Below are 27,983 nucleotides of genomic sequence, written 5' to 3'. Positions count from 1 at the left end.
CTCCAAATTATGCTGGTGACGATAAATATAATACAAAAAAAACAAGATAAATATAACAAGACAAGTGGTTAATTTAATAAATTAATAAGCCTGTTTGACTGTCTATTATGAAACTCCACAAAAGAATGCGAATTGAAAAACCTCACTATTCAAAATGGTTTAGACTACAGCTATAGGAGGTGACAATCAAATGGACGCATACAAACGCCCATACACAAATACATAGACGCTTAATGTAGTGGCCCTAAACAAATGTGGCGACGGTCGTGAAGCGTAAAACAGTTATCAATCTTTCTTTGAAATCAATTGTCAATATTGTGCCTGCATTTTCTTCAGTCTACCTAAAATCACTAATTCCTTTAACAAATACTATTGCGCAGACCATTCCCCAATGTTACGCCGATAATTATTTGATGGGCGGAATCGTATTTCTTAAAAAACAAATTAATACAAATATGTAATCTAATTAGCCTATTTGGTGTACGATGTTTTTTGACGACATAGTTTATTGACATTAGTAATAAGCTTGGCGAAAGGCGGATAAAGATTATAACATTTTTATCCCAGTACAAGCTTTTTCCCGCGACTCCGTCCGCGCCGAATAAAAAAAAGAAAACGGTGTAAAAATTATCCTATGTCCTATTCCTGGTTCTAAGCTACCTGTCCACCAATTTTCAGTCAAATCGATTCAGCCGTTCTTGAGTTATAAATGGTGTAACTAACACAACTTTCTTTTATATATATAGATTAGGACAAAAAGTCTTGTGAGATCGCATACTCGTAAGTTCCCGTCTCAACTTAGATCATTAGATACGTAACGAAGTGCATCGAGATGGAGAAGTAACAATTAAAGAGAAATTGTATTGTGTTTGAAAACACTTTCACTATATTGGCCTAGTTAGTTTTGTGTTTTTAAATGCATTTTTCTATGAAAAATTTTATAAATCTCATCCAACGATCTTTTTTACTGTAAAGGGCCCGGTATGCGAACAAATCAACATACTGAAGATACATATCTTAGCTTCCTAAAAAAACCTTTTAAAAAAAGTTACTTTTTCGATTTTACGACAATTAAGTATCATTAAAAATATCTTTGATGAACTGTTCTGTGATCGAAGTAAAATATTTTTTTAACTTCGATTATTGAAGATTAACTTAATGAAGTTTATATTGTAATACAGGGTTTACAAGTGTTTTAAATGCCTATTTTTGTCAATAGATGGCACTTACATAAATATACAAAAAAAAATCGAATACAGAAAAAATCTTTAAATATGTTCAATAACAGAACATTTTATTCCCTTAACTTTTTAAATGTAAGTACATTTATTTTACTTTTTATTTAAGATTATATAAGTTTCGTTAACCGTCTATTTCTGGCTTGTCAGTTCCCAGTGATAATTAAAAAAACTTTAACTCTTGCCCTGTAAGTAACTCAATATAACAGACAATAAATAGCTGACTTTGTACTGTTTAAATTTTTAAAAAGAAGCTATTTTTTATTTAAGAGATAATATCTTCACTCGGTTTTATAAAGTATCTATTGTACATCGTTATTATATTAATAATAGACAACGATGAGAAGTGGTAGAGAGGTATCACGAAAAGAAAGTCACGTCATTAGCTGTTTTTATATATTGTAGAGCAGCTTCCGGGAACTCTTGGGATTTAAATAGACACAATATTGACCTTGAATTTGCCAGTGACGATTGCTGCATCTAGGCCACTGAAGATGTTAGATTTAATGAACAAAACTGGTTTGAGAGCGAGGACAAGGACAGAGGGTGATGGGAGGTGATGAGGTGAGCGCATGCGCGGAGCGTGACGTTATATCGACTATTTGCACCCTCCGGAGGCGGCAGGGTTCCCGCGCATGATGTTGCGCGCGCAGCCGCTGGCTGCGGGGTCCGATCGGCCCGAGCTCTCCCCGGGACCCCATTACGTAACTAAAACGCACAGAAGGGCGCACAAACAATGTGATTTTATTTATTTTACCAATTTTTTCTACAGTTTTTCAATTATACAATTTTAGGAATAGGTGTCGCGCGACTAGTAAATTTGTTTTTCTTTCAGTTACGTTTAATGTATAGGATATTGTCAGTTATTATGTACAGTCAGTGCACTTTTGCTAAACACTAGGTAACCAACCATTTCGTATGCGCAATATTCTAATATTAGAATCGAGATTGTTAGTATAAAATTTGAACGTTGTAAAATAATGTTTGTGGAAATTTAAAGTGACTTAATTTGGCGATCGATCGGTTTACAAAATTTATAAGTAATAAGTAGGTAGTGTAGTACATGTAGTTGAAATGTTTGTTAACATTATAACCTATGCAATGATGTTAGGAAAATACAAAACATTATGAAAATTTCATGAAAATTTTCAAAATCTGCATAGGCTGTTCTGTCAACGGAAGTTTTGACGATACTTCGCAGTCATGACAATGGGTAAGCGTACATTTTTATGTTCTATTGTTACTTAAGTATAGTTATGTTTGTTATTTTATTTTCCATTATTTATAAGAATCAGTTGAAAATATGTTAAACAACAACCTTGCGAGTAAAAAGATATGAGTCGTGAAGGTTACAGTGCCATGTCTTTACAGAACATCTTAATTGAGACAAAGAGTTCGTCAAATCTTACTTCTTAATTCTAACTAATATTATAAATAAAAAAGTTTAGATGGATGGATGGATTTTTGTTATTACGTATCTCCAGAATGGCTAAAACGACGTCTCTAAAATTTGGCATATATCCTAGAACTTAATCTGGAAGACTAGATAGACTACTTTGTTTTTTGTCAAGTGTTTTTTTTATTCCGCGTGGACGGAGTCATGGGCAAAAACTAGTGCATTTGTATATGTTGTATATATTCGAGCTTAATTTTTGGACTTTACACGATTTTAAATAAAATGTATTCTAACTAAAATTAAATCTTAAATCCTGTCAAGTTTAGAATAGCAATAAATTGTAAAGTTTTAATTGCAATTGCCGTTTCAATTTCAATAAAAATATTACTTTAGGCGGGAATCACGACTTAAGAAATTCGGTGTAAATATAGTTTATATAAATATAACTATGTGCCATAGTTGAATTATATTTGGCAGTAATATACCGAGCTAACGACATCTTGACATTCTGAGCATTGTCAACAACGGTCTCGTGCCATGGCTTGAAGTGCTCATTAGACCTAGCTTGAAATCTAAAAGTTAAATATAACAATAAATCAGAAGATGCACTGATGTGGAAAAATATATCATAAATATATAAACACAGTTTTACTAAAATTCTGTGTAAAATCAAAGAAAATACATACTAAAAATTTAGGTCATAACTGTTGAATATGTTTTATCTTAAAACCATGATCTAGAGGAGTATGCATAGTTTTGTTTTGTAGACTTTATTATCTTATACATCTACGCTGCTGTACACGGTCACATAAAAGTTTTAAATTAAAATTATAACAGAGAACAAATTTATATCTATTTTACGATCTTAGTTTTTCTAGAAAGATGTTCCCAATCACTTTGTTTAATAATGAACATTTTTCATTTATCAACACCTATGTAAGTAGACAGCTTAACCCAATTTAAATTACAGGTCACATAATAGGCCTAGTATTTAATTCGGTTGTCGTTGATGAATGACGTAACATAGTTTATACGAATGGCAGTGAAGTTTTGTATCGGGCGCGCGCAGTTCTGTACCGCGTTTCGAACAGTAGAGCGCGCTCGTGCGCCGTCTGTACTTGGTACTACAAACATTTTATTTCCACGACTTTTTATCAACATTTGTGTAGAGAAATACCGCGTACTGTTTCCTTCATTAAAACAAATGTGTAATACACCTCCGTGTTGCAGTATTTCCCGCGCTGTTTTTATTTTCATCGCACGTTTTTCACAAATAATACCTTTGTAATACAAACAGTGCTGTGAAGAAAACGCTACGAAATAAACGATAAAAATCGCGTATATTTTGGAACAATGGAAAACAGCGAACATTACGCTATCGTAGATATAAGTATTAATGATAAGCACATCAATATTATCAATAACGATTCAGATAATGAAAGTAACAAGAAAGAAAACAAGAAGAATTCTGCATTAACTACTGTGATAAAACTACGTAAGTTGTTGTATTTGTATGAATTCTATCATCATTTAATTCATTGAAACCCATAAATATTTGTAATTCAAAATTTACAATACAAATATAATTTATATTTGATTATTTGTGAACATAACATGGGAATAGTCACAACAATAACATCACAATATCTCCATTGTTTAACATCGTGGGAGTTATATTTGAATGCAAGTGTACTAAATTACAAAACCTATCATTCAGTTTCTATTCGTATGGTTTTTGTTGATGATCCCGTAATAGTGTAGAGGCAGACATTAATTTGTACGTCCGTTTTGCAATAGTCCCACTAATTAACAACAGTAAAGAATGTAGCAGCAGTTTTGATGTGCACGTATGTCGCTTCCGTTTGTCCCCAATATACTCGTAAGGTGTGCGTGGTTCGGTGTGGCTGAACTATGTCCCTGGCAGAACCAGTATCTTCACACTCCGCCGCGCTACGCTCAACTATGATCAGCCTCCCGGTGCACAAACCTAACAAAAGGAGTCCATGCACGTTATTTTTCGCTTTCTACGTCTCGTAGATGCGACACTATGTCCATGAAAAGGAAGTGATTACGCGCGCAATTGACTAGTTCAGTCAACAGGAAGTACCTACATATTTCACTGCATATCTTATATTGTTGCCGGATGAAACTTATGAAGAATGTCAGTCCTGAGACATATTTCTATGATACACTATACAACTGTAAAACATTAGGTTATAAAAATACATCGTAAGAGAGAGTTTGCAGTAATGTCAGTATTGGCCGTAGGTTCGATCCTCGGCAACGAAGATTTGATAAGCAGTGTAACGAAATGTAGTGTAAGTACATTTCAGAAGTATAAAACACACATGACTAGTTTGATATGATATATCAAAACGAAAATAGTTACATATTTCATCAGTACGTTTTAATACCGGCCTTGTTACGCCACGTAAACGTTGGTTGTTCTATTTCCAAATTAGGACAGTGCACATCGCCTCCAATATTACTTCGGTGACTTTAGTATTTTTTTTTTAATTTTGTATTACAAAGTAACAATAATAACGTATCGTAAGTTAAAAAAAATCCTGTCATGGTAATGGAGATGATTTTCAATTTTTTTTAAATTAGGCTTTAGAATAAATCCCAATAGCCACAAAATACACAACTTTTTATCACATAGGTATGACAGCGAATAATATCCTCGTCAATAAAAATTCTACTAGTTACATTAAGTTTACTAGTATTTTATGCCTAAGTATCTGTGATTTCCAAACAATTTTCTAATAACAGAATAGACATAAAAAGATGCAAACTAATTTAGTACTACAATAAATTTTATTACGATGACGGTAACGATTAACAATATGATAAAAAACGCCAACAAAACATTTAATTCTAGTGTCATCGTATAAAATAAGAATAACAATAAGCATAACAAAACAAAGCTATTTTGCATTCCACTCCGAGCGTAACCATTTACGATGTTGTACTAGCTAACGCATACTACTTTACTTGTATACATTTTTGTTTGAATTTTCTGTTGCATAATTATGATGCTCCATTTACACAATGGAAAATAATTACACGGAAATCAAATCCCATTTGTGGGTGCCTCTTCGCGCTATAATCTACAAAAATGTTAAGAAAATGATCATAATAACAAAGTAATTTTGTAATCTTAATTCAGGGATAAATAAACCCAAACATCTCTCTTATTATTACATTTGTAGTTTGTAGATGACTGGACCTAATAACAACTCACTTTGCTATAGTGACCCGCGAAACACGAGGTTGAATACCTTGTTATAAGTAATTGAGTGTTCAGTAGTGAGTAAAGCTATTGCAATCATTTTATTAGAGGATCACCTCATCTTTAATATCGTCATAACTACTGTGTTTAGTCACAGTAAATAATCATGTTTAGTTAAGATTCTGATTTACAAGCAAATACATATTTTAGTCTAATGGCGCAAGGTATAACAAAAAGTTTTAGCTCAAATCGATACCAAGTGATTTCTGAAAAACTAAGTACTTGTACAGTTGTAATCAACATAAAAGTTTATTTTATTTGATTAGCAAAATTGCTACCGTTTGTAAGAAAGATATTGATAAACAGTTTTTTGTTCAACAGAAAGGGATCGCGGTGAGCGCGACTATATCGGTTTCGCGACACTCCCGGAGCAGGTGCACCGTAAGTCTGTGAAGCGAGGCTTCGACTTCACGCTGATGGTGGTCGGCGAGTCCGGTCTCGGCAAGTCTACACTCATCAATAGCCTCTTCTTAGGAGACCTCTACAGAAATAGAACGATACCCGATGTACACGGTAACTTTTTTTTCTTTATAATTTACCCAAACCAAACATGTTACATTCTGATGTAAAGTTAAATAAGATCATAGTCACTTTCCTTGAAAACGAAACGTTACGTAACAACTTAGTTTTTAAAAAAAGGGCGTTGAAATATTGAACAAGTAAATTGTTAATATAGACAGATTAGAAAAGACGACAACTATAGAGAAAAAGACGATGGAGATCGAAGAGCGAGGTGTGCGACTACGGTTGACGATAGTGGACACACCGGGCTTCGGGGACGCCATCAACTGCGAAGACTCGTGGCGTGTCTGCTCCGCGTACGTCGATGACCAGTTCCGGCAGTACTTCACCGACGAGAGCGGTCTCAACCGCAGGCACATGCAGGACAATAGGGTGCATTGCTGCCTGTACTTTGTACCTCCCTGGGCTCATAGGTATGGTCATTTTACACTTTAAATGTTTAAACGTAAGGCTTAGATGTCTTCTAATAGTTATTGAATCATAAGTGTATATTTCATAAGCCCAAAAAGTGTATTGGATTACAAAATTTAATTGGGGATTCTTAAGCTTAATTTGTCAGTAGAGTGCCTTGCTCCTTGTTTATATTTAGTCACACCGAAGTCGTCAAATTCGTTATCTATCTATTAGAATAATATGAATATACATTTATGAATAATATCAGCATATTTCTATGAATAAGTTATTTATTTGGTATGCCATCAATTCTTGATATAAAGAATGTGGCGGGTCAAAGTTGATCATGGGCTGTGATAGCCGCGCGCTGTCGACTGTTGCGGAAGCACACGTGCCCGCCTGCCCGCATATAGAGGACAATCATTTTAATGTCATTGACATCAAAAAAATATTGAGCTCATTACGATCTTTGTAAATTGTAATAGTAAGAAAACTTCTCCGATTTTTAAATGCTTTTGATGGCCTTTTTCTATTAATGCGACGATTTCTTTGGAAATAATATAACTGATGTGAAAAGAACAGTTATAATTCTTTCAAAACCGCCATCAATATCTATGACTATTATTACGCTATAACTTTAGTCGTGCCTATCGATAAATAGTTTAATTTGCAACTACTTTATTAATGTTTGAATCGAAATATTTACTATCTTTTAACATAGATTCGTACTTATGTTCTTTTATTGAAATGGAAACTCACTATATTTACGAAACACTAGTACCTATTAAACATTTTTGGTCTCACATTCTTCAAAGAGAGTATGTTTATATACCTACTCTGTAGTATAGATATACTACAATTTAGGCAATAGAAATGTACGGTGACATCAAAGTGTTGTTAATGTGTTACTGTACATGCATAGAAGAATTTATTGATCCACTAACAGTCCAATAAAACCTCATTGCGCTAATAGTTACATTTCCAATCACACTCCATGTTACGCCTCATTTGATTGATGGGTAATGATATCGAGCAATCTCACGATCGCTTAACGTCTGTTACAATTGAACGAGCGGCATTGTAATGGTGTAATTGATACACTTTAAATTGTTATAATGTGGCAGCCTGAGGCAAGTGGACGTGGAGATGATGCGGCGGCTGCACAGGAAGGTGAACATCGTGGTCGTTATCGCTAAGGCAGACTCACTCACTGTCATGGAAGTTAAGAAGCTGAAAGCGCGCATACTTCAGGACTTAGAAGACTATCAAATACAAGTATTTAGTCAAATTATATTATTACTTAGCTTAGATATTTGCAAATGTAACTTATCCATATAAGTATCTACATTACTTCCATATGTAAAAGAAACTGGAGATGTACCTATGCCTCGAAACAAATAGAAATCGTTACTTATACGAACTAGTTACGGTTACTTGACTTTATTGGTTATTTTCTTGCTTGATTCAGGTGTACCAGTTCCCTGAGTGCGACAGCGACGAGGACGAGGAGTTCAAGCAGCAGGATCGCGAGCTGAAGGCGGCGGTGCCCTTCGCCGTGGTCGCTGCAGACACCGTCATGGAGATCGGTGGACGGCGCGTGCGCGGCAGACAGTACCCCTGGGGCATCGTTGACGGTTAGCATAATCGTATCTCAAATAGTTAATACCTCTACCTATTGCTTATGTAAGTAGTCAACAATATTGGCATCCTTCTCGCTCTTCTTAAAAATCAGAGATAACTATAACGACATTTGAAATTCACAGTTTCCGTGTAAAGAATGTAATGTATTGAACTTATTTTATTGTTATTAAATAACTAGCTGTCGCCCGCGACTCCGTCTGCGCGGAATTAAAAAAAGCCAAATTTCATCGAGATTCGTTGAGCCGTTCTGGATATATCTTCAAACAAACATCCATCCATTCATCTAAACATTCGCATTTATAATATTAGTAAGATAATGCAGAAAGAATGTATAAAAGCGTCAATTGTTGGCCCCTTTGCTTACATAAATGTGGATGAACACAAGAATTTGTTTCTTGTCAACATAAATTTGAATAAACGATAATAAATTTGCACAAAACACAAAATATGGTCTCTGGTGAATCAGGAATTACGATAAGTAACGTTAAAATGTTAATATGTAGGTGTGGCACGTTTTACTTTGCATTACATTCTTATATTTTGAGTAGATCGCTTTGACTTTGATTTTTTCAATCTTCAACGGAAAACAACATGATCATTAACATTTACTAGCGAATTACATAATTTTAAATACGGATATATAGAGACGGATTAAATTAAACGTAATTTTCAAAGATAAAGGAGATATGTTGAAGGTGTAAGTGTCCGCAACACTCGAAAGTTAATTTAACTAGTGCGAGAAATGAACAGTAGTTTCTTCTTCTCCTGTGCAGTGGAGAACCCGCGTCACTCGGACTTCACAAAGCTGCGCACGATGCTGATCTCTACGCACATGCAGGACCTGAAGGATGTGACGCAGGACGTCCATTACGAGAACTTCCGCGCGCAGTGCATCTCACAGATATCGCAGCACGCATTGCGCGAACGAGGGTAACCTCATGTTTACATTAGCAAAACATGCTCTAAGATATTGGACATAAGAAATTCTTGAACAATCTTAAGAAAAATAGAGTTATAGCATTGTACGAAGGTTGCTACAAATGTAGAAGACCAAAAAGAGTGTGGTCAGAGTAAAAGAGTAATGTGTGAAAGAGTATATGCATAAGAAGGGAGTTAATTCAGATATGACGGCTGACACAGATGTGTGTAAGAGTAACAAGGGTACAAACATAATAACATATTTTATTTACTTTATCACAATGTTATTTTGCCTTTTACAGAAAACTGAAGAGAGATTCCATGGGCAATAACAATGAAGTAGTTTTTACAGACACCGATCGTTTATTACTACAAAAAGATGAAGAGGTAATAACCTTTTATAATAATCGATATGTTTTGTATAAATGTTTCTATAGTGGAAATTCATGGTGAAACAAATGAACGAATGGAAAGGTAGCAGTTTAAAAAAGATACTTATTAGTCATCCACCTGAGAGAACTGAACTGAACTAAAATTTGTATTGTATCTCCCAAAAGTTCACGCACCGACAAATTAAAATAAATAAACTACTTTTATGAGCCGATCAATTATTTAAGCCAATAATTTTAAATGATCTTTTATTGTTGACAGTTGCAAAGTCATGTGGAGGTAACTTTTCCAGTAGATTATGAACAGTTCATAAATTATAGTAACGTTAAATTCATTCAATATTCAAGAAAATTCAATATTACCCTCATAAAGTAGATGTTCTACTTTTGTATGAGCGACGCATGGTTTTGTATTTTAAATTGATCTATAGCGCCATAATATCATTTTTCATGTGGTTAAAACATATTGCATGACTTCGCCTAGTATTATAAAAAGTTTTCAGACATATTCAGCCATACATAAATTTTCTATTAAAGTAAAATCAACAAACATAATATTCAATTTCACTTGCAGATACGACGCATGCAGGACATGTTGACACAAATGCAGGAGAAACTCAAGGCTTCTGATAAAAAGCACGACAGCATTATAGATGTATAAAACATAGACTGCAATAATTAGTTGTACCGTTATTTATAAACGTATCTTAAGATACAAACTTTAAGGCAGCCTACGGATACAGTAAGCTCTTGCACAAGCGGCGTCCGACAATCCCTTCATATCCCGTCGAAAATAGAATTTGTCTCAATTGCGGCGTCACGTGCGAAATTGCGAGCCGCCGTAGAGTTTGAATGGCAGTGTATAAATGTTTTCACATATCTTTGCGACTCTTAACTTCGCACTGATGACCTTGGGCCGCCAAGATATATGAAAAGATTTCTATCTCTTCCCCTAGATAGTAGTTAACTATACAAACCTCTCCGAAGTTATGGATTGGATTGATTTAGAGATATCTTTGTCAATGACGGGAACGAGGTGTAAATATTAATAAGTTAATAAACTAGTTACCTAGTTATTTTGCTGATTTTAGAACTAAATATATATTCTATTGATATTAATAGTCTAATAAATGAATTATTAAAATTAATTGTAATTTTTTAAATAATTATTTTGAAAATGTTTTTAAAGATCTGTTTTAACAGACTTACAAAATAATTTAAATCTTAATATTGTAGTTAAATTATTTTATTATTTGTTTACAATTAAGTTTTTGCCTAAATTTATTAATAAAGCATTAAATAAATGCTAACATCGAATAAGAAAAATCACTTTGTCAGCCTTTAGATAACTTACCCGAGCACCTAAAACTTGTAGACGGTACATAATAAGGTACTTGCATACTGATGTGTCACAAAAACAATAGTATGAAAACTTAAAAAATTTAATTCGAACAGAAAGTGTAAAAACTCTATTTACTATCAAGTTTTATTTACAATATCAATTAATTTAGTTAACTGAAGTGTGTCAAGATAACAAAGTTAGAGTAGCATAATTTAAGTAGAATTATTTCGTTATGTCTTTAACAAGTAGAAATTGTAGTAAAAAAATGAAGAATAAATTCTCACGAGATACATTTTTAGAAACCAACAAAGACACACTAAATTGCCAGTTTTAAAATGTATATTTCTTTCATACTGTTTGAAAAAACAAAGATAGCAATTCTGTTCTGAAACAAGTGTCATGACATTAGAAATTCACGTAAATTAGGTATTTCTTTTATATCCTGTACCGATCAAATGTTGGCATATCTTTTTAAATTAACCTCTTGTTAATTTTTTTTAAAATTATTTAAATTACAAATGTTATCATAACTTCATTTTGGCCTAAAACCTAACTCAGCGATTCGCGAAGCAAACCTACAATTCCGTAATTAATTGATTCAGTCGAACGTAATAAAATAGTAGCAATTATAGCTCGAACTTTTTGTTTTTCGATTAATAATAACAATTTGGTAAACAGTGATAAATAATGTTCTATGTTCTAACATCGGTAATAACAAAGTTAGGTTTTTATTATTTATTGTAAGCAAACTTCGATAGTATATTTAGTAATGATACTAAGTATAACTAAATTTATTCGCTTTACAATTTTTATTTTTATTACAAGTGTTTTAAAATAACTCATAGACAAATTTATTCATTTCTGTGTATGTAAAAGATTTTTCAGCAAATATGTTTGCTCGTGTATTACAAAAAAGTTAATTTATACCAAAGTTTTATGATGTGATTTTTTGTATCAATATATTATATTAAAGTAAATTGATACTTTATGTATAAGTGTATTTTATTTAATAAATGAAATTGTTTTTCCTAATGTTACCGACATATTCATCCCTTAAAAGTGTTTGTGTATTCGTCAAGTAAAAAGCAGACTATCCCATCACAAATAAATATACAATATATATAATATATTGTAACACGCAAGCCAGAAACTAACACAGCCGTACTCGTACGTTACTTGGGCAATTCAACTTATAGTAACTCGTCTTTTTTTTAAATTAATTAGACCAGAATGCTACCCGATAGGATTTATCGACTTTATCTTTTTTTTTTGTTTCACTCATGATGTTAAGTGGTTATCGCCACCAACGACTAAGGGAACTGTGTAAGGTTAAGGAAACAATGTTATTGACAATATTTGCCAATTTTTGTGGTGGTGGGTAAATTTAAATTAAATTCAGATGTGATCGTTTTTAGAGATATATGAAAGGTGGCCGTGACACTGTGCCGTGTTGCCCATCCGGAGAGACAAGGGCAGGTTGATGATGATAAGAACATTAGATACCTACAAATATCTAATAAAGTGTGTACGAAAGTGATTTCATATACTAAGTCGCTGACTTCGTAGATACCCCAGTACTTCTAGAATCAAGCGGTACAAATTAAAAAACTAAAAGATTCCCGCGAATCCACTTCAAAACCTACACGACATTCTTGCAAATCGAGCATCGATTTTTCAGATGTGTCTTGGTACCTACATGACGTAAATTTTTAATATCCAGGAAAAATATAAACTGCTATTGTATATACCTAAAGGTTTTACATTTTTACATTGTTTAACGTAAAAAGAACGGTAAATTCTGCTAGATTTTTTACAATCCTTATAATCATAGACAAATGTCATCTTCTCAAAACTTACTCTTTGACCGTATTCTATTCTGTCAAATTTATCGAATAGCAAAGCAAAACCTCCGTGAAGTTGGCCCCCTCACTTTAATTTTTTTAACTTTTTTTTACGCAAATCGTTTGAGAATCGTTTGAGAGGGTTTGAGAGAAAAGAAATATCGTTTGAGAGTTCCTACTTTCTCCGTAAAAACAATTTCAAATTCTAGTGTTAAGTTGGCCCCCTCACTTTACTTTTTTTTATTTTTTTCAATGCGAATCGTTAGAGAGTCGTTTGAGAGACATTAAGAGAAAAGAAATATCGTTTGAGAGTTTTTACTTTTTCTGTAATAAATATTTTAATTCTGGGCATCGAAAGTTACAAATCGATTTTCTTTTTTTTCCGAATTAAATATAGCAATCATGCACTTAGACGATTCAAATTTTTGGTGTAGGTAGAGAATGGTAAGAGAGTGATTGAGAGAAAAGAGAAATCGTTTGAGAGTTAATACTTTTTCTGAAATATATATTTCAATGTCGGAATCGAAAGTAACAAATCGATTTTCCTTTTTTCCAAATTAAATATAGCAATCATGCACTTAGACGATTCAAATTTATTGTGTAGGTAGAGAATGGTAAGAGAGTGATTGAGAGAAAAGAGAAATCGTTTGAGAGTTAATACTTTTTCTGAAGTATATATTTCAATGTCGGAATCGAAAGTTACAAATCGATTTTTCTTTTATTACGAATTAAATATGGCAATCATGCACTAAGACGTTTCAAATTTATTGTGTAGGTAGAGAATGCTTAGGCAGTGATTGAGAGAAAAGAGAAATCGTTTGAGAGTTAATACTTTTTCTGAAATATATATTTCAATGTCGGAATCGAAAGTAACAAATCGATTTTCCTTTTTTCCGAATTAAATATAGCAATCATGCACTTAGACGATTCAAATTTATGGTGTAGGTAGATAATGGTAATAGAGTGATTGAGAGAAAAGAGAAATCGTTTGAGAGTTAATACTTTTTCTGAAATATATATTTCAATGTCGGAATCGAAAGTAACAAATCGATTTTCCTTTTTTCCAAATTAAATATAGCAATCATGCACTTAGACGATTCAAATTTATTGTGTAGGTAGAGAATGGTAAGAGAGTGATTGAGAGAAAAGAGAAATCGTTTGAGAGTTAATACTTTTTCTGAAGTATATATTTCAATGTCGGAATCGAAAGTTACAAATCGATTTTTCTTTTATTACGAATTAAATATGGCAATCATGCACTAAGACGTTTCAAATTTATTGTGTAGGTAGAGAATGCTTAGGGAGTGATTGAGAGAAAAGAGAAATCGTTTGAGAGTTAATACTTTTTCTGAAATATATATTTCAATGTCGGAATCGAAAGTAACAAATCGATTTTCCTTTTTTCCGAATTAAATATGGCAATCATGCACTTAGACGTTTCAAATTTACTGTGTAGGTAGAGAATGGTAAGAGAGTGATTAAGTGAAAAGAGAAATCGTTTGAGAGTTGATACTTTTCGTGAAATAAATATTTCACTGTCGGAATCGAAAGTTACAAATCGATTTTCCTTTTTTTCGAATTAAATTTGGGAATCACGAGGATAAACGATTCAAATTTACTGTGTAGGTAGAGAATGGTTATAGATTGATTTAAAGAAAAGAGAAATCGTTTGAGAGTTAATACTTTTTCTGAAATAAATATTTCAATTTTTGAGATTTGTAAGATTTTGAAAATCGATTTGTTACTTACGATTCCGAAATTGAAATATTTATTTCAGGAAAAGTATCTACTCTCAAACGATTTCTCTTTTCTCTCAATCACTGCCTAATCATTCTATACCTATACAAAAAATTTGAAACGTCTAAGTGCATGATTGCCATAATTATTTCGGAAAAAAAGGAAAATCGATTAGTAACTTTCGATTCCGACATTGAAATATATATTTCAGAAAAAGTATTAACTCTCAAACGATTTCTCTTTTCTCTCAATCACTCTTTTACCATTCTCTACCTACACAGTAAATTTGAATCGTTTATCCTCGTGATTCCCATATTTAATTCGAAAAAAAGGAAAATCGATTTGTAACTTTCGATTCCGACAGTTAAATATTTATTTAAGAAAAAGTATTAACTCTCAAACGATTTCTCTTTTCTCTCAATCACTCTATTACCATTATCTACCTACACCATAAATTTGAATCGTCTAAGTGCATGATTGCTATATTTAATTCGGAAAAAAGGAAAATCGATTTGTTACTTTCGATTCCGACATTGAAATATATATTTCAGAAAAAGTATTAACTCTCAAACGATTTCTCTTTTCTCTCAATCACTCCCTAAGCGTTCTCTACCTACACAATAAATTTGAAACGTCTTAGTGCATGATTGCCATATTTAATTCGTAATAAAAGAAAAATCGATTTGTAACTTTCGATTCCGACATTGAAATATATACTTCAGAAAAAGTATTAACTCTCAAACGATTTCTCTTTTCTCTCAATCACTCTCTTACCATTCTCTACCTACACAATAAATTTGAATCGTCTAAGTGCATGATTGCTATATTTAATTTGGAAAAAAGGAAAATCGATTTGTTACTTTCGATTCCGACATTGAAATATATATTTCAGAAAAAGTATTAACTCTCAAACGATTTCTCTTTTCTCTCAATCACTCTCTTACCATTCTCTACCTACACCATAAATTTGAATCGTCTAAGTGCATGATTGCTATATTTAATTCGGAAAAAAAAGAAAATCGATTTGTAACTTTCGATGCCCAGAATTAAAATATTTATTTCAGAAAAAGTATTAACTCTCAAACGATTTCTCTTTTCTCTCAATCACTCTTTTACCATTCTCTACCTACACAGTAAATTTGAATCGTTTATCCTCGTGATTCCCATATTTAATTCGAAAAAAAGGAAAATCGATTTGTAACTTTCGATTCCGACAGTGAAATATTTATTTAAGAAAAAGTATTAACTCTCAAACGATTTCTCTTTTCTCTCAATCACTCTCTTACCATTCTCTACCTACACCATAAATTTGAATCGTCTAAGTGCACGATTGCCATAATTATTTCGGAAAAAAAGGAAAATCGATTTGTTACTTTCGATTCCGACATTGAAATATATATTTCAGAAAAAGTATTAACTCTCAAACGATTTCTCTTTTCTCTCAATCACTCTCTTACCATTCTCTACCTACACAGTAAATTTGAAACGTCCAAGTGCATGATTGCCATATTTATTTCGGAGCAAAGGAAAACCGATCTGTAACTTTCGATTCCGAAATTGAAATATATATTTCAGAAAAAGTATTAACTCTCAAACGATTTCTCTTTTCTCTCAATCACTCCCTAAGCATTCTCTACCTACACAATAAATTTGAAACGTCTTAGTGCATGATTGCCATATTTAATTCGTAATAAAAGAAAAATCGATTTGTAACTTTCGATTCCGACATTGAAATATATACTTCAGAAAAAGTATTAACTCACAAACGATTTCTCTTTTCTCTCAATCACTCTCTTACCATTCTCTACCTACACAATAAATTTGATTCGTCTAAGTGCATGATTGCTATATTTAATTTGGAAAAAAGGAAAATCGATTTGTTACTTTCGATTCCGACATTGAAATATATATTTCAGAAAAAGTATTAACTCTCAAACGATTTCTCTTTTCTCTCAATCACTCTCTTACCATTCTCTACCTACACCATAAATTTGAATCGTCTAAGTGCATGATTGCTATATTTAATTCGGAAAAAAAAGAAAATCGATTTGTAACTTTCGATGCCCAGAATTAAAATATTTATTACAGAAAAAGTAAAAACTCTCAAACGATATTTCTTTTCTCTTAATGTCTCTCAAACGACTCTCTAACGATTCGCATTGAAAAAAATAAAAAAAAGTAAAGTGAGGGGGCCAACTTAACACTAGAATTTGAAATTGTTTTTACGGAGAAAGTAGGAACTCTCAAACGATATTTCTTTTCTCTCAAACCCTCTCAAACGATTCTCAAACGATTTGCGTAAAAAAAAGTTAAAAAAATTAAAGTGAGGGGGCCAACTTCACGGAGGTCAAAGCAAAAACCGATTTCGGGTTAACTTTACTTATGATACGTTATTCATCTTTTATTTTGTATTAAATATATAAAAGTAACAAAATAACACTTCTGATTTATTATGATATAGTTGTAAATTTATGCAACTTTTTATTAACAATGGCCGACAGAGATTTATCCATGGGTCCGCGAGAAGGGATAACATATCCTATAAAGGTGCAATATTGTGGAAATTGCTCTATGCCAATTGAATACTGTGAATATTATCCAGAATATGATAAATGTAAGCAATGGCTCGAAAAAAATTTACCTACAGAATTCGAAAAAGTAAAAATAGGTAAGTACTCAAAAGATAGGTTATATTCAACAACATTTTCTTAATTTATTCTACAATTCTGGTAAATCAATTTTTCTATAAAACATTTCTGCATATATTTTTAAAGATGAGGAAGAAAATGCTGGAGGCGAAGAAGAAAAGAAACGTCAAAAGCGTGGAGGCAAAGGTATGCTTAAATCTAAGAAGAAAGAAGATGTCCCCAAGCTTGTACAGGTTTCTCGAGCTCCGAGAGGAAAGAAAAAGTCTGTCACTGTAGTTTCTGGGTTGAGTACATTTGGTAAGTTTTGTAAGAGTTATTTATTTTTAAAGTTAAAAATACCTTTTACTATATTGATTATAGATGGTTTCACATATAGATTTTTTTGTCCTTGCCTTGAAAGTAGTGGGTTATGTATGCATATTAGGAGGCATTTCAATTCTACATATAACACTATATGCATTAAAATAATTAAATCTGTGCCTATTATATTTCAGACATAGACTTAAAAGTAGCTGCAAAGTTTTTTGGTACCAAATTTGCTTGTGGATCTTCTGTAACTGGTGATGATGAAATTGTTATTCAAGGGGATGTTAAGGATGATCTATTTGATGTTATACCAGAGAAATGGCCTGAGGTAAATTTCCTTTTAAGTGTTTTAACAATATAAGATTGTTGCAAAACATATTTTTTTGTGCTTGTGCTGTTACTAGACATCAGGTAATTTATTAACAAAAAAGGTGTCTGGTATATTATGCTAATGTTTGACCATGATGCATTAAACAAAATTAATTTGTTTCTATATATTTTATTAAATTAAATCAAATCAAAAACTAAATACAATAGAAGTTTGATATCATATAAAAACCATGATATTACTTTTTCAGATTGATGAGGACAGCATCGAAGATTTAGGTGATCAGAAGAGATAGTCACAAACTGCTAAAGTGTTATGGCATTGCTTTAATTTCTATTTTACATGTAAAGCTTTTAATTTGCTAGTGAAAAAGCAAATGTTGCCACCTCAGTCTAAAATAGAAATTGAGCATTGGTGATGTTTTATTTATTTTATGAGCTTCACAATATATGTGATTATTGGAAATTTTTATTTTTATTTTAATATTTTTCATCAATGTGTGAAACTGTTAAATTATGATGCTGCTTTTTTTTATAAAAATTCAGTAAAATAAAGCAAACCCTATACCATTATAAATACATAAAATCAATTATCAATTAAGTACTTTATTGAAGAATGGGGGTAAAAAGGAATTGAAGTTATGACCAAGAACATCAAAAAAATTCAATGAAAACCCTATCACCTCCATTATGGAGTAAACAACAGGAGGAAGAACTTGAGTTTACAACATGTAATCTAGCATTGTATGCCGAACAAAATGATTTAGTTAGTAAATGGTAATTGATGAATAAAGAGGGTTAAAGTAAGTTAAAATTCTTAAAGCAGCTGCTGACAAATATAATCTTAAATTTTAAGAAAATAAAAAGAACAAAAAGGTAAACTTCATTGCGTGGGCCGTAGAGCTTTAGTATTTAAATCTCCTATTTATAACGATGGCGATTTTTGTGGTAAATGTGTAACAAAATTAAAATATAAAATTGTAAGCCAGAATTTACGAAATAAAGAAAACAACTTTGTATAGTCTGTATTTTAAAAAAATACAACACAGTCATTGTCACAGTCTCAGATGAAGAATTATATCTCAGATGAAGAATTATATAGATATGGCATGCGCGTTCACCCGTAAGGGACAGATAGAGAGTACTATAGACTATACCTATATATATGTAAAAGGATTGGGGTTACCAGTTATTTGTTTTGTCCCGAAAATGAATAATTACGATATAATTTAATATAGACCAATTTATATATTCCCAATTAAATTGTAATTAATAAACGTAATAAATATAAAAAACAATGCGTAATTTTTGTTTATGTGACTAAGATTACGTAAACAGATTTTTTTAGTAATACTTAGTCAGGTCATAAATTCTGTCACATGTTTAATCTATATATATATAAAAGAAAGTCGTGTTAGTTACACTATTTATAACTCAAGAACGGCTGAATCGATTTGACTGAAAATTGGTGGGCAGGTAGCTTAGAACCAGGAATAGGACATAGGATTATTTTTGTACCCCGTTTTCTATTTTTTATTCCGCGCGGACGGAGTCGCGGGTAAAAGCTAGTATAAAATAATTGAAACAAGTTTATTCATTATGTGACCATTTATATACCAAATTGAACTTAACAAAACATAGATTCTTATGACACTAAAGCTTATTCAAAATGACATCCGTGATTTTGAATACAGGCCTTCAATCTGCTCGGCCAGTCGTCTATCACAGCACGAACGAGGTACATGTCAATATCGGCGGCTGCCTTAATCAAGGATGTCTTGAGTGACTCCAAAAAAAGAATTTCCCGATATTTTTTTCCCGCGTACCGCTTCAACAAAGCGCGGCATCTCTTCAGTCTTAGGTCCATTAGACGAGCATTCAAACGATGTCCTATTTTTCTTCGATATGCACGAAGCCCTAAGTCTTCATAAAAAGCTACAAAAAACATACCAATATTATAGTCATATAATTTTAAATTACTCTGTATATCATTACAGTGAACACTACATGTAAAACTACTTAATATTAAACTATTTTGATTGTAATTTCTAAGAAACAAAATTTACATGGGACAAATTAAAAAGCATACTCTTTAAAATCAACGGGATAAGAAAGTATCAAATATTTAAAAACACAGCATATACCAGAATTAAAAACTCCTTTTGAAATCTGTTGAAAATAGTATAAAAAATGTGAATTGTTTCATTTATATACATTATACATACTATAATTTATTTCCCCTAAATTCAGGGTAATTTTTACAACAAGATGGTGGTATTATTTTTACGGGTAATAACCAACCAATTTGAAAAGAAGTTTAATATGGCCGCTTGTTTCCCAGATCTACAGTATATTATTTGACACAAATGACATCTGCGTTTGGGCGCATAATGTTCGAAAAATACTATTTTATTTTAGCTAATTTTACCCGTATTTTAACATATTAGTTATTACAAAGACTGTAAAAAACAACTAGTTTGTATTTTCTTCCTTATTTTGTATGAATACATGTGAATAAGTGCGTAGTTTCAGTACTTACGATTGAAAGGTTATGTTTTTCTCTTCTCGCTGACTACGGCTTTTACAACCAACAATACAGCAGTATACCATGTTTTATACACTTGATCTCACTAAAACTGTAATATCAAAATATTTTTGCACAATTACAGCCACTAAGTACTCACAATTTTCGAAAAATAGCACGAATGTCAAACTTTGTTAGGGACAACCTAGGTTGTTTGTAGGGGACAACCTTTGTTCCAAACAAACTCCAAAGCCTGGTACGCAGAAAGGGACAGAAGATAGTTATCCCTGTCTTTGTCACGTCACAGGAATTGGGTATAACTGTATCTCTCTCACTCACGGTATTATTATTACCGTGTCATAGACCTGAATTATATAGATATGACATGCGCGTTCACCCGTAAGGGACAGATAGAGAGTACTATAGACTATACCTATATATAAGTGAGAGGATTGGGGTTACCAGTTAATTGTTTTGTCCCGAAAATGAATAATTACGATATAATTAAATTTAAATTACATAACATTATTATGTAAAAACTATGAATAATATGTTAAAACTACTAAACTAAACCATATACTTATACCAAACTAAAAATAAAACTAGATTATGTAAAAAATCGACCCCAAATCGCTGCGCTCGCAGTGTAAGGTGCCCAAGAGACTGGCGGCATTTACATTACGATATAATTTAATATATACCAATTTATATATTCCCAATTATATTGTAATTAATAAATGTAATAAATATAAAAAACAATGCGTAATTTTTGTTTATGTGACTAAGATTAGGTAAACAGATTTTTTAGTAATACTTAGTCAGGTCATAAATTCTGTCACATGTTTAATATAAAATAATTGAAACAAGTTTATTCATTATGTGACCATTTATATACCAAAATGAACTTAACAAAACAAAGATTCTTATGACACTAAAGTTTATTCAAAATGACCTCCGTGATTTTGAATACAGGCCTTCAATCTGCGCGGCCAGTTGTCTATCGCAGCACGAACGAGGTCCATGTCAATATCGGCGGCTGCCTTAATCTAGGATGTCTTGAGTGACTCCAAAAAAAGAATTTCCCGATATTTTTTTCCGGCGTACCGCTTCAACAAAGCGCGGCATCTCTTCAGTCTTAGGTCCATTAGACCAGCATTCAAACGATGTCCTGTTTTTCTTCAATATGCACGAAGCCCGAAGTCTTCTTAAAAAGCTACAAAAAACATACCAATATTAAAGTCATATAATTTTAAATTATTCTGTATATCATTACAGTGAACACTATATGTAAAACTACTTAATATTTAACTATTTTGATTGTACTTTCTAAGAAATTAAGTAACCGATTTCGATAAAATTTACATGGGACAAATTAAAAAATATACTCTTTAAAATCAACGGGATATAGAAAGTATCAATAAAAAACACAGCATATACCAGAATTAAAAACTACTCATTTTGAAATCTGTTGAAAATAGTATAAAAAATGTGAATTGTTTCATTTATATACATTACAAATACTATACTTTATTTCCCCTAAATTCAGGGTAATTTTTACAACAAGATGGTGGTATTATTTTTACGGGTAATAACCAACCAATTTGAAAAGAAGTTTAATATGGCCGCTTGTTTCCCAGATCCACAGTATATTATTTGACACAAATGACATCTGCGTTTGGGCGCATAATGTTCGAAAAATACGATTTTATTTTAGCTGATTTTACACGTATTTTAACATATTAGTTATTACAAAGACTGTAAAGAACAACTATTTTGTATTTTCTTCCTTATTTTGTATGAATACATTTGAATAGGTGCGTAGTTACAGTACTTACGAGTGAAAGGTTATGTTTTCCTCTTTTCGCTCACTACGGCTTTTACATCCAACAATACAGCAGTATACCATGTTTTATAAACTTTACCTAACTAAAACTGAAATATCAAAATATTTTTACACAATTACAGCGACTAAGTACTCACAATTTTCGAAAAATAACACGAATGTCAAACTTTGTTAGGGACAACCTAGGTTGTTTGTAGGGGACAACCTTTGTTCCAAACAAACCCCAAAGCCTGGTACGCAGAAAGGGACAGAAGATAGTTATCCCTGTATTTGTCACGTCACAGGAATTGGGTATAACTGTATCTCTCTCACTCACGGTATTATTATTACCGTGTCATAGACTTGGTCACAGTGAATGGTTTAACGTTTTTTGGTAGAAATTAAAATAAACTTCAATTATCACAAATTTGAGACTACATAAGAGTATACAAGAATTAGACTTTACTTTTATACCATTGTCAGGCTTTTGAAAAGTATTCGATTAACAATTAAAAATAGTTCCTTTTTCCAAACACGCTGATTGTCTCCATTAAAGACCTTGAAAGAATATCGAAAATCGAGTTATCGTAGAAAGCGAGTAATAAAATTTAATGATAATTATTTTATTTGAAATAAAACATTATTGCTATTTGGTAGAATTCTTGAAATCTACTAATTAAAAATGTAACGAATTTGATTGTGGCAATATTGTTAGAAAAATATTATATGGCAATACAGTCTTTACTTCGCAAAATCAAACACAACACAAAATAAAATCACTTTTCTACATTTTGCGTTCATTGTGTGTTGTGTTTTGGCACTGTTACAATGATATATTAGTGCTAGTGAGAACAAAACTATAGATGGAAACTTGCAGGAAGTGATTATGAGCACAAATCAGAATGTAGCGCTTAGTCAAGTTCCCTAACAGAGTTTTCCAAAATTATAGTATCGATCTTTTTTGTCCTCGAGTACAAGTGTATATAAATAAAAACTGAAAATGTCTGTGGTTAAAGGAAAATTGGTGAAAATGGAAGTTATTCAAGTTGGTGAATATGAATTCACCAAACAAGATATAATTGGGCACGGAGCCTTTGCCATGGTGTACAAAGGAAGGAAGAGAAGGGTACGCACTTATGATTTTATCTCATTGTTTATTTTCGCTTGCTATTGTTTTTGTTTTTCATGCGTTCCTTATGTTGTTTTTCTAATCAAATTACTATTAAAATGCTACTACTCCGTTCACCATTGATTTGTTTGCCTCGACCGTGGGTGGCATTAAAATGTCATACGATGATGTCTCATCTGCCAACGAAAATTCAAATTGAACGATTTCGCTAAATTACTTTTACCATTTTTGCATCAAGATGGATCGAATATTTATTTGTGGACACTCATTTCTTTAACTTATATATTACTCTATTTTTCAACAAGTATCTTCGTGAGAGATCTCTTAAAATAAATTTGAACCAGAACCAAATGATTGTTTCAATGGAAGGTTATACACAAATATATAGTCTCGTTTATGCACATAGTATGTTAACTTACTAATATAAATCAAAACATTCAAATAACAAATATAACAAAAGTACATATTACAAACATTATTTGAACAATCTAATCTTAACTATTTTGCATGAACACTACATCAAATTATTCCCAAGATTGCTAAATACTCTTAACACATTGCTTTTTTTTCGTTTTTTTTTTAAATTATTTATTGAGTCTTGAAAATTTAATTTTACAAGATTAATTTCAAACCATATTGTCATTGTCCTCTTAAATTCTTTCATGCGATTATAGAAAGAACTTGTAAATATACTTGACGCATTCAGATTCATATCACTTGGCAGTTCATTTTCATATGAAAATTTGTTTTTGCGTTGAATATATTAATCATTGCGCCAAAGAAAAGTTAGTTATGTCCGAAAGTTCTATTTCCCTTTTCTACTTGAGAGATTCTACGTAACATTGTCGAGACAATGAGTTTTACAGTAATTATTATGCATAGAAGATCATAAGGCTGGTTTTAGATGTTGTTATTTGTATGCTGGTTGTCAGTGCTGACATCTAAAACATCTATACTTTTAAGATGCATTTTAGAATAACTTGAAATCACAACTAGAGTAGACAATCAGCATGTGGTCACTTTATTCTGAAAAAGAAAAAAAAATTAGTGCCATGGAACATGTTTAAAAAAGATGTACTACATGGGTACTGTTTTTTGTTAATAAAATACAATTTAATACCATCTGAAATTGTGGTTAAACAGTACCACTTTATCTGGGTACTTCACAGCATGGTATTTTAAGAGGTTGATGTTGACCTTGAAACATAATAAAATTTATACCATTGTTAATTTAAAAGTTAATTATGCTTCTCACTATACCATAGAGTATGCTAGAGTTCACAAAAAGAGTATGCATTAAGGCATCAATAACACAAAAATGAGATAAACAGATAAAATAGAAGTTGAAACAGAAATGTTTTTACAGTGAAACATATATATGAAGCGTAGTTTGAAGAAGTTTTTTTATGTCGTAAATTTATACATGCAAAATGTGGAAAACAAAGACCAATGAACTTATAATGTATATAAAGATAGTGATGACAAACTAACACATTATTGAAGTGACAAAAAACATAAATACAAAGCATGTGTGTGATAACATGGTGGCTTCCAATGACGAAAAGTACCGTATTTATCGCCGAGATTATCGTCATTAAAAATGGAAGTTCTATTATAAGGCATAAAAACTATGTGATCCCAGGAAATTAGAACATCCAAAATGTGTAGTTTAACTGGCACTTGCTTAATAAGCCAATCAAGTTCGTGTTAGCTAGACAGTGCAGTGAGTCAACGCCCCACTTAATGTTTGCCTCCTTTTGTATGTCGACTACAAAAGTGAGAAAGAATCGTTGGATACACAATGCACGCTTTACCAAGCAGGTCCGTCATCCGCACAGCTGTACTTATTCCAGTTTTAAGTTATTTCTGTCAAGTCCATTGACTCACAATCAATTAAAACGTTTTCTTGTACATAAAAATGTAATTAATGACTGACGACCGTTAAATAAATGATCGACATTTATGAAGACATTTGGAAGTCGGTTTAACGCATTTTCTATGAGAATTCGATGGATTAAATTTATTACAAATACATCGTATATAGTGCCCACGTATACCTGCGAGAACTATGCAACTGATCAATCTTGTAAACATTCAAAATAAAAGTTCGTTCACCTCAAGGAGTCGCTACTAGCTCATCATTATTAAAAAAAAGCTTTTTGCGTTAATTAGTAGGTTCATGAATTTCTTTGCAAAATTAGGATGAAGGTAAAATAAGTTTTCCTCTAGTAATTATAATAACGAAAGTGATGTGGAAAATATAATATTTAAGTACGTACGTCCTTACGATGAGTTCATGTCGTGTATTAAATATATACTGAATAAATATTGTAGATACAATAAAATATTCTTCATATTCGCTGCGAAAAATACATTCGCTATATACTTTTGCCAAGGTTTAAGCGAATTGCTTTACAACTCGTTGGTGAACCCGCTTGTTTTTACTGACCTCCTTTTATGATAAAGGTGTGGCGCTAGCTCAAAGATTAATTGAAACACGAACAAATGCTGATTCGATCTTGTATCTAGTTTTTTTTTTAATTTTCTAACATCTCATAATTGTTCTTTACAAAGTATTTTACGTTTCCATACTGTGGAAAGCAGTATTGTTTATATAGTTGACTGTTAGTTGAAAACTAGATGCCCTGTTCACTATATCAATAGCAACAATGAAAAACCATTATTTATTGGTTTTTTTATTTAAATGTAAACTGAATCATGCCATTGATAGTAAGACTTGTTGTACTTAGTTAATATTACGAGGACGTGACAAAGGCGCCTGTAAGTCTAGAATGTGCACCGTTTTCCGGTTGGTAGCGGGTTCGGTTTCAAACCTTTTGTTCCCGGCTCGTGATACAATATATTGCAGAACAATATGCGACATGCTCCGCACATCTCAAGGCCAACAGACATTAATACGCAGTGTCCAATTTTGCCTTAAACCTAATTTGCATGTTATCACGCTTATACGCTCGTTATCATTGTTGTCGTGTTTAAATTTATTTCAAGAAAGAACTGGCATCCATACAAGATTATAACCATAACACTACCGTTAGATATCTTTATAAGGCTCATGGAGTAAGGTTGGAAGTCGAGCGTAATGCGTAGTGCAACCTGCAACATACTTCGTACAATCTTTAACGGTTTTAAATAACATGTTTTACTTTTTGACTATAGTCGCAAACATCGTTTAAGCTGAGTTAATATTTATTTTATTATTGTATTTCAAAAGGTTGTAAAATAATTCGAGTGACGTTGAAGAATAATTTAAAGGTTTTTTCCGATGCACTATCTATAACGAATCATCATATTCAGTCTTTGTCTGCCCACTGCTGGACATAGGCCTTTCCCAATGCCTTCCATAGTATGTGATCCTCCTATAACGAGTACCGCTGTAGAAATGTTTTGTATTACATTTTATCGAAGACGCTTCGAATGCTTTCTCGCAAATTTTCTTATTTGGCCCAGCCACGTCAGCCATCGGCTCCACTTCGATATCGAGTTTAGAGACGCATTTTTAAATTGCTATAACTTTGGTATATTTTTGTATGGAAACTTCGTCGTGGAGCGTCATCTTTCTATTTAAGATGAAAAAAACACAGGAATAGTAAACTGTAGGCAGCTACGTTGGTTAAATCATATTTACTGTTTAATCTAGTCTAAATGAATAAAATAATTATAAGTACCAGCTGCCTGCAATTAAGTAATATTCATTACAGATATAACTAGCGTAAGAATTGTACGTGAAGATTGCGACAATTTATTTTGTTATTATATACCTTCCTTTTAGGATTAACGTAGTATTACTTTATAAGGCAGCGTGGTTTTATGTTATGCGCATAGTTTAGTCTCTTTGTGACCAGAGCTGTCTAGAAAAGATAAACCTTTGTTTATGCTATCTGCGGTGTCTTTTTATCTACTGGTATAAAGAAATACCTTGAATTGTAGTTTAAATTATGAGTGGAAAGGAATTTAAGTCTTATACCATACCTTTAACAAAATAAATGTTATTTATTTACTATAAAAAATGAGTACAAAAATGATGTGCATGTTTAAAGGCTGAAGCAACAGGCATGCAGTATGAGGGCGCATGTTGAAATCAGGTCGATTGGTAGAGGCGATGGCGGCACGAGGCGAGTGGCGAGCCTACGGTATGTAGGGCGGGCTAATGTTAGCCCAGCGCCGGCGCACCACCGGGCCCCCGGTGCTAAATCAAAGTGAAGCTTTGTATGTCCTTTGTGCTAAATATTGCATACTGTTAGGTTAAACATAAATCTATTTGCTATAGGGACACGGACAGAAATAAATGGTTCACTTGGTTTTTGTTTGTCATAATGGTAACGGATACATTGCTAGCTATTTCGTAAAATTTCTTTATAAAATGTATCTTTATTCTTCTTATTTCGGCTTCATCATTTTTGTGACTCTTTGTTTTCGAATTAGTTCATGCTCACGATAGATATCGTATATGGATACTTTTATTCCTATTACAGATGTAATAGGAATAAAAGTATCCAT

General features: G+C 32.2%; 3 protein-coding genes across 5 annotated transcripts in view; all 3 read left to right on the top strand.

Moving 5' to 3' along the window:
- The first annotated feature begins 1,614 nt into the window (after positions 1–1,614).
- On the top strand, positions 1,615–10,762 carry LOC106717791 (septin-2). 3 transcript variants are annotated; one of them, XM_014511710.2, is made up of 9 exons: positions 1,615–2,451; positions 6,248–6,439; positions 6,603–6,861; positions 7,966–8,116; positions 8,310–8,475; positions 9,256–9,412; positions 9,703–9,787; positions 10,052–10,069; positions 10,364–10,761. In XM_014511710.2, exons 1-9 carry the CDS (start codon positions 2,442–2,444, stop codon positions 10,448–10,450), a joined length of 1,125 nt encoding a protein of 374 aa, XP_014367196.2. In that variant the 5' UTR covers positions 1,615–2,441; the 3' UTR covers positions 10,451–10,761. The 3 variants fall into 3 exon arrangements, with proteins under 3 accessions (XP_014367196.2, XP_014367194.2, XP_014367195.2); XM_014511708.2 differs by lacking the exon at positions 1,615–2,451 and adding an exon at positions 3,615–4,129 and having other exon boundaries at positions 10,364–10,762; XM_014511709.2 differs by lacking the exons at positions 1,615–2,451; positions 10,052–10,069 and adding an exon at positions 3,617–4,129.
- Positions 10,763–17,063: 6,301 nt separating this feature from the next.
- LOC106717798 (density-regulated protein homolog) lies at positions 17,064–18,425 on the top strand. Its single transcript, XM_014511717.2, has 4 exons — positions 17,064–17,377; positions 17,484–17,654; positions 17,852–17,991; positions 18,242–18,425. Exons 1-4 carry the CDS (start codon positions 17,200–17,202, stop codon positions 18,284–18,286), a joined length of 534 nt encoding a protein of 177 aa, XP_014367203.1. The 5' UTR covers positions 17,064–17,199; the 3' UTR covers positions 18,287–18,425.
- Positions 18,426–23,100: 4,675 nt separating this feature from the next.
- The window catches only part of LOC106717803 (serine/threonine-protein kinase unc-51), a 37,769-nt gene continuing 32,886 nt past the window's right edge, over positions 23,101–27,983 (top strand). The window contains exon 1 of the mRNA XM_045680798.1: positions 23,101–23,462. Coding sequence (XP_045536754.1) covers positions 23,337–23,462 — 126 coding nt within the window. The 5' untranslated portion in view covers positions 23,101–23,336. The remainder of the gene's footprint in view (positions 23,463–27,983) is intronic.

The sequence above is a fragment of the Papilio machaon genome, chromosome 13 (genome assembly GCF_912999745.1).
Source record: "Papilio machaon chromosome 13, ilPapMach1.1, whole genome shotgun sequence".
In the NCBI taxonomy this organism is placed as follows: Eukaryota; Metazoa; Arthropoda; class Insecta; order Lepidoptera; family Papilionidae; genus Papilio; species Papilio machaon.
Note: the sequence above shows the minus strand (reverse complement) of the source record. Positions and strands in the feature narration are given on the sequence as shown.

What these genes read in the sequence shown, in the direction of transcription:
- LOC106717791 (XM_014511708.2), top strand. Translation starts at nt 3,988, where the DNA reads ATGGAAAACAGCGAACATTACGCTATCGTAGATATAAGTATTAATGAT. An exon ending in AACGATACCCGATGTACACG is followed by an intron (nt 6,440 to 6,602) that starts GTAACTTTTTTT and finishes TTGTTAATATAG; the next exon opens with ACAGATTAGAAAAGACGACA. An exon ending in CCCCTGGGGCATCGTTGACG is followed by an intron (nt 8,476 to 9,255) that starts GTTAGCATAATC and finishes TCTCCTGTGCAG; the next exon opens with TGGAGAACCCGCGTCACTCG.
- LOC106717798 (XM_014511717.2), top strand. Translation starts at nt 17,200, where the DNA reads ATGGCCGACAGAGATTTATCCATGGGTCCGCGAGAAGGGATAACATAT. An exon ending in TTCTGGGTTGAGTACATTTG is followed by an intron (nt 17,655 to 17,851) that starts GTAAGTTTTGTA and finishes ATTATATTTCAG; the next exon opens with ACATAGACTTAAAAGTAGCT. An exon ending in TACCAGAGAAATGGCCTGAG is followed by an intron (nt 17,992 to 18,241) that starts GTAAATTTCCTT and finishes TTACTTTTTCAG; the next exon opens with ATTGATGAGGACAGCATCGA.